At 47.9% G+C, this 5,923-nt stretch overlaps 3 protein-coding genes across 3 annotated transcripts; 2 read left to right on the forward strand and 1 right to left on the reverse strand.

The window, feature by feature from the left end:
• The first annotated feature begins 209 nt into the window (after positions 1-209).
• Positions 210-1,754, forward strand: LOC9655081 (probable RNA 3'-terminal phosphate cyclase-like protein). The gene is made up of 6 exons (XM_002983381.2): positions 210-428; positions 478-627; positions 744-925; positions 985-1,160; positions 1,227-1,410; positions 1,476-1,754. The coding sequence occupies exons 1-6, from the start codon at positions 239-241 to the stop codon at positions 1,683-1,685; spliced, it is 1,092 nt and encodes a 363-aa protein (XP_002983427.2). The 5' UTR covers positions 210-238; the 3' UTR covers positions 1,686-1,754.
• A 628-nt stretch (positions 1,755-2,382) lies between these two features.
• LOC112351199 lies at positions 2,383-4,126 on the reverse strand. The gene has a single exon (XM_024688600.1). The coding sequence runs from the start codon at positions 4,078-4,080 to the stop codon at positions 2,437-2,439; it is 1,644 nt and encodes a 547-aa protein (XP_024544368.1). The 5' UTR covers positions 4,081-4,126; the 3' UTR covers positions 2,383-2,436.
• Positions 4,127-4,592: 466 nt separating this feature from the next.
• Positions 4,593-5,876, forward strand: LOC9654916 (flavanone 3-dioxygenase 2). The gene is made up of 4 exons (XM_024688602.1): positions 4,593-4,826; positions 4,887-5,131; positions 5,189-5,510; positions 5,562-5,876. The coding sequence occupies exons 1-4, from the start codon at positions 4,593-4,595 to the stop codon at positions 5,802-5,804; spliced, it is 1,044 nt and encodes a 347-aa protein (XP_024544370.1). The 3' UTR covers positions 5,805-5,876.
• The last annotated feature ends 47 nt before the right edge of the window (positions 5,877-5,923 follow it).

A 5,923-nucleotide genomic window follows, 5' to 3' on the forward strand; every position in this document is an offset into this window, starting at 1 on the left:
TGTCAAAATTCCTCGCTTTACGTCATTCCACTGCGCCATTCGATCTACTTCGCCGCTTTCTTTCACCCAAGGCAAGATGTTCGAATCTCTACCCGAAAACACTATAAACACTAAAAGGAGTGATCAGTTGAGGGTTATACACTCTTTCCTTTTTACATATCATTACTTTAGTTTTTTTAGTTGCTCCAATTTTGCCTTTACCTTTAAATCGAAAAACTAGGGCAGTGGTTTAGGGTTTATGGCACGGATGAAAGGAGCCCAGCATTTCCGGCAGCGCCTCGTGCTCTCGACGCTCTCCAACACCGCACTGAGGATCGATGACATCCGCGCGGACAGTGAGGCGCCTGGATTGTGTGATTTCGAGGCGAGCTTGCTCCGTCTGGTGGAGAAGATCAGCAATGGCTGCGGGATAGAGATCAATGAGACGGGTAAGCGTCTCGTCTTTCGCTCCTTGATCTCTTATTTTCAGCAGCCCAGGCACGAAGCTGCGATACAAGCCAGGGATTTTAGCTGGTGGACGCAACCTCGTCCACGATTGTGGGACGGGTCGCGGAATTGGATACTTTCTCGAGCCTCTCATCATCTTGGGATTGTTTGGAAAAAAGCCGCTCTCGATCACACTGAGAGGTATGATTTCCTCCATATCCATATCGTTTTTTTCCTTTTCCTTGTTTCTTTCTTCTTCGTGTTTAGATTTCCAAGTCTCTCGGTTGTTAACTAGAATTCTTTGTGGCCTGTGACAGGCATTACAAATGACAGCAGGGATCCCTGCGTCGACACCTTTCGCACAGCAACACTGCCAATGCTCAAGCACTTTGGTGTTCCAATCGAAGGCCTAGAACTCAAGGTTGTTGCCCGCGGAGCTCCTCCCTTGGGTGGCGGCGAAGTCGTCCTCAAAGTTCCCATTGTCCCCAAGAGCCTCACGGTCAGTTTCTCCAAACTCCTCTTCTTTTCTTTCTCTCCTCGCTAAGAATCCTTCGCCAGGCTGCTACATGGGTGGACGAGGGCATGGTGAAACGTATCCGAGGAGTGAGTTACTCCACACGTGTCTCACCTCATATGGCCAATCGAATGGTCGATGCCGCTCGTGGCGTGCTAAATCGCTTGCTCCCCGACGTGTACATCTTTACCGATCACTACACTGGTTCGGAGTCCGGGAAGTAAGTTCCATGATTTTGTGCTGCAAAGTAAACTTTTTTCATCTTGCTTCCTTTGTCATGGCACAGATCTCCGGGCTATGGGATCTCACTGGTGGCAGAAACGACCACCGGCTGCATTTTAAGCTCCGAGTGTGCGGCTACGCATTCAGGAGCATCCGAGCTCCAGCTTCCAGAGGACCTGGGGACGCAAGCAGCCATGTCCTTGCTACAGGAGATAAAGCTGGGAGGAGTTGTAGATTCAACTCACCAGGTATCCATCTTTGAAGCTGGAAAGGAAAGAAGTCGATCTCACAAACTTTCCTGTTTGCCATACAGGGGTTGCTGTTCATCCTCTGTGCTCTGTGCCCGGAAGATGTTTCCAAAGTCAGGGTCGGGAAGCTCTCTTCTTACGGTATCAAGACGCTGCAACACATCAAAGAATTCCTGGGAGTGCAGTTCAGTATCAAGCCTGACCCGGCGACAGGCACAGTTCTACTTACGTGCGTTGGAAGTGGCTTCCAAAATCTCTACAGGAAAGTTTCATGAGTCACCGGGGCCATAGCTCTAACAAAAGGAAACCGAATCAGTTAAATGGAACTTTTTCTTACCACGCTAGAAGCCATCGGTCTTTTCCAGCAGCAGCGCGTCCATCCTTGATGTGCACAGCGATCCGAGCCACGGCCTCAAACTCCAGCCAGCCATCCACGACCATGTCCGTCACTACCAGCCGGGGGCTCTCGAAAGTCTGGATGGCGGTGAGCTCCCGGAGTTAATCCTCACGGCTTGCTTCTATACTGGCTAGAGCGTCTCGCACTATAAGAGCTGTGTGGTGACTCCCGGACAGTTTCAAGCTATGGTGAGGACCAGATCGAGGCACTTGAGCATGCAGCTGAAGATCGAGAGCATTTTCCCATTAGATGTCTCCCGTATCAAACGTTGATGTCTTTTAGTGACTCAAGAACAGCGTGAGGCGTGGGCATTTTAGACAAAATCGGTTGAAAAAGCGTCTTAACCAGCAAAGAATCCCAATGAAACCAATCCTCTCTTGAGACATAGCCCTTAGACGTGCAAAAGATCAAAGTGAGTATTTAAAAACTAAGGTTTATTACTAAATAATTAGGGTTTCTGAAATTTCTCTTAAACGGACATCCTTTTTTGGCTAAATCAGGATAAAAGAAATGTTATATATAATCGATGTATATTTCTATCGTCAAACGAGAAACGTATGGAGGCGTGAGCTTCTTTTGAGCATTTCTACTAATCCCAAAGCTTTACAGTGAGTGGCCTTACAGAGCATCTAACCAATTAATCTCTTTCGAAGAGTGACGCTATAAAACTTTACTGTTCTCATGGACAATATCAAGCTCACAATGGACGCAAACAAGCACAGTCCAGCCATGACGAAGAAGGTCGCTCTGTAGCAATGCGATCCATGGCAAAGGAGATCACCACCGTCCGGTCCAAGCTTACTCTCGCGATCGTATAGAACTCCGGCCACCCGGACGGACAAAACATAAGTTCCCAGTGCCTTAGCAACGTAAGTTACGTTTTGGAGCGTTCCATAGAACCTGAGCCCGAAGATCTCGGCTATCATGGTGTAGAGAACCGACCACTGCCCACCGATTGACAGCCCGATCAAAATCGAGCCGTAGAAGAGCGCTCCGGGAAGCCCAAGAGCGATTATCAAGCTCCCAAGCGAGAGAAGCAAGAGAACCAGGCACAGAAAGAAAGGCCTTGCGACGCCATAGCTTGCGAGGCACGTATCCGAGATGAAGCCGCAGCCAACGCCACCGATGAAGTCCCAGATGCTAAGCAGAGCGATGAAAGTGGTTGTTCCGGCCTGGGAGTAGCCCAGCGACGTTCCAATCTGGCCGAAATTGTTGGTCACGGTGAGCACAGCGCCAATGCCACAGGTTGACGCCACAAAGATGAGAAGCATGTCGATGCTACAGAGCGCCTGGAGGATTGTGAAATCGTCTCCACGCTTGACGGCCGATCCTTTAAAGAAGAAGATCGCGCTGTGCGAGGCGATAGCTGGGGCAGCGGCGTTTGCTCCATGATCCGGAGGATCTACGTTGACAACGTTGTTGCCATGATCTTGATTATCTGCTTGAGCTGCGTTCTCCACTAGATCAACCTCGCGATGGAAGGTTTTGGATTCCTGTCTCAAAACCACAAGAGCTGGGATGGAGAGTATGAGCAGCATGATGGAAAAGAAGGCCTTGATGATCCTAGATTCCAGGCGCACGAAATGCTGGAGGATGATAATCGCCATGAGATATCCAGCCAGGATCAAGGTTACCGACAAGAAGACAAAGAGCGTTCTCGAGTCATTGTAGCGGCCGTCGAGTGGGACGGATCGAATGACAAACGCGAAGAGAAGGCATAAGAGCGATGGAAACCAGGCCAGCAAAAGGACGAAGGAATCATCGCTGCGGGAGAAAAAGGCCTGGTAAAGCAGAGTGAACATCGCAACGCTCAATCCCTGTGTGCTGTCGAAAAGACTAAGAACCATGCCCTGGTTCTTGGGGAAATTCTTGGCACAGGCCACAAGGACAGCGGTGGTGGTGAAGGCTGCCGACGCGCCGATCATAAAGAGATAGAAGCACAGCTCCCAGACGTGGGGGTGTGCGATTCTCTGCGTTGTAGCCAGCCATATCGTGAAGTATCCAGCGAAGTTTAGCGCGAATCCAAGAAGGAGCACGACCCAGGGCCCGGTGAGATCGTAAACGAGGCCGGAGAGAATGCCAACGCTGGTGCCAACGTCCTTGAAGAAGCTTATGGTGTTGATATTCTTTTGGTTGTAGCCGAGGGATAGCTTGAGATGCTGCGAGAAGAGGCTGAAATTGTTGAGTGATCCTCCTGAGGAGATCATGAGGAAGAAACTTGCCAATGCAACTATCCATCGACTGTTGTAGAGGTGTGTTCTCGTCCCAACCATGATCCTGGTAGCTATATCAATCAGCACTTAGCACTTCGTAAGTCACTGTTTTTTCTTGTCTCAATGACTAGGTTTTCTACCCGGCTTTCCAGAAAACAAAGGTTTTCTGGAAACCAAGCAAGCCTGGACAGCGCACAGGGAGGGAGCTGCGAGATATGCAAGATGCGGCTTCAATTTTCAATCTTGCATTTTTGCATCCATCAGTTTCATGCTTGACAATGGACTATCTATTTAGTTATATTTGCCAAGCATGAGACTGAAAGATGCAGAAAATCGATGGTACATCTTGTGCTCGCTCCTTCGCTGCTGCTGCCTGCCGACTTCGTCGAAACAGCTCTCGAGAAATATTAAAACAAATACGTGTTGTTTTAAGTAATTGACATGATGGCCACGTGGGCTGCCACCTAGAAGATCTTTCGCGAATCATCGGCCATGTGACTTGGATTTTAACGTCATGGAAAATCAACTATATAAACCAACCAATTCTATGCAATCTCATTCATCTTACAGCTATGCCTTCCTTTGTTGCAAATGCCAATCAGCACACTGGTGTCAAAGCTCTCATGGATAATGGCCTCGTTACCATTCCTGGCCGTTATATCAAACCTCCCAGCCACCGAGCTGTGAAGCATTTGATCGTTCCCGGAGTGGAGATCCCTGTGATTGACATGGCTGCATTGGAGAGTGACCGAGAGGAATTTGTTCAAACTTTGTGCATGGCTTCGAGTGAATGGGGCATCTTTCAGGTATTTTGAATGTATCGTACCTAAAATTGATCATTCATAATATGATGTCACATGCCACAGGTGATCAACCACGGGATTCCTGTTGAAACGATGCAAGGCATGGTCTATGGAGTGCTTGAGCTCTTTGATCTTCCTATTGAGGAGAAGATGAAGTATTATACGGAGGAGGTGTTTGTGCCAGTGCGGTACTGTACAAGTATGACACCTTCTCAAGAGACTCATATGGAGTGGCACGATCACTTTCAGCACTACTTTTCAAACAGAGAAAAGGAGCATCCATGGCCGGAAAAACCAGCGTGCTACAAGTAAATGAGCTTGATCAATCTGGATTTCATGAGATTGCTTTTTCTTGGATATTGCAGGAGGCTCGCTTCCAGCTATGTTTCAAGCGTGAAACATCTGAGTCAGACTCTGTTGTCGGCTTTGTCAGAAGGGCTCGGGCTGGATTCAAACTGCCTCGCGAAATCTTTTGGAGACTCAGAGATGATCTTGCGATCGAATTACTATCCACCGTGCCCAAATCCTGATCTTGCTCTTGGAATGAATGGCCATACCGACAGCGGCGGTTTGACAATCCTGTTTGAAGATCAAGTTGGTGGACTCCAGGCCAGGAAAGGTGATCTCTGGTACGACTTGAAGCCTATAAAGAATGCATTCATTGTGAACATCGCTGATCAGCTTGAAGTAAGCTATTATATTGACTTGGATTGATTTCTATCATGGTTTTCATGCCAGATTTTGAGCAATGGCAAATACAAGAGCATTGAGCACCGGGTCCTTGTCCAGCCTGATCAAACTCGTCTCTCCATCGTGGCATTTTGCAATCCATCGCGGGATGTTGTGATAGGACCCCTGCCAGAATTTATCGATCAGCAAAACCCGCCGCTCTACAGGTCAACCTTATACGAAGAGCACATCACAAATGTCTACACAAAATATTTGGATGGCAAGCATTCACAAAAGCTCCAAATAAACTAAACCGCTCTGACTTGCAGTGAGCTGTCATTAAAATAAAATAATACAAATAATGAAATAACACAAGACTATTTATCTTCAGCATGCCATCGAACATCAACCAAGGTCTTCAAAATACCCAC

The sequence above is a fragment of the Selaginella moellendorffii genome, unplaced genomic scaffold (genome assembly GCF_000143415.4).
Source record: "Selaginella moellendorffii unplaced genomic scaffold, v1.0 SELMOscaffold_58, whole genome shotgun sequence".
NCBI lineage: Eukaryota > Viridiplantae > Streptophyta > Lycopodiopsida > Selaginellales > Selaginellaceae > Selaginella > Selaginella moellendorffii.

Excerpts from the sequence above, each read along its gene's own strand:
- LOC9655081 (XM_002983381.2), top strand. The coding sequence starts at position 239 with ATGGCACGGATGAAAGGAGCCCAGCATTTCCGGCAGCGCCTCGTGCTC. Across the intron at positions 926-984 it reads TTGTCCCCAAGAGCCTCACG|GCTGCTACATGGGTGGACGA; the intron begins GTCAGTTTCTCC and ends ATCCTTCGCCAG. Across the intron at positions 1,161-1,226 it reads ACTGGTTCGGAGTCCGGGAA|ATCTCCGGGCTATGGGATCT; the intron begins GTAAGTTCCATG and ends GTCATGGCACAG.
- LOC112351199 (XM_024688600.1), bottom strand. The coding sequence starts at position 4,080 with ATGGTTGGGACGAGAACACACCTCTACAACAGTCGATGGATAGTTGCA.
- LOC9654916 (XM_024688602.1), top strand. The coding sequence starts at position 4,593 with ATGCCTTCCTTTGTTGCAAATGCCAATCAGCACACTGGTGTCAAAGCT. Across the intron at positions 5,132-5,188 it reads GAAAAACCAGCGTGCTACAA|GAGGCTCGCTTCCAGCTATG; the intron begins GTAAATGAGCTT and ends TGGATATTGCAG. Across the intron at positions 5,511-5,561 it reads ACATCGCTGATCAGCTTGAA|ATTTTGAGCAATGGCAAATA; the intron begins GTAAGCTATTAT and ends TTTTCATGCCAG.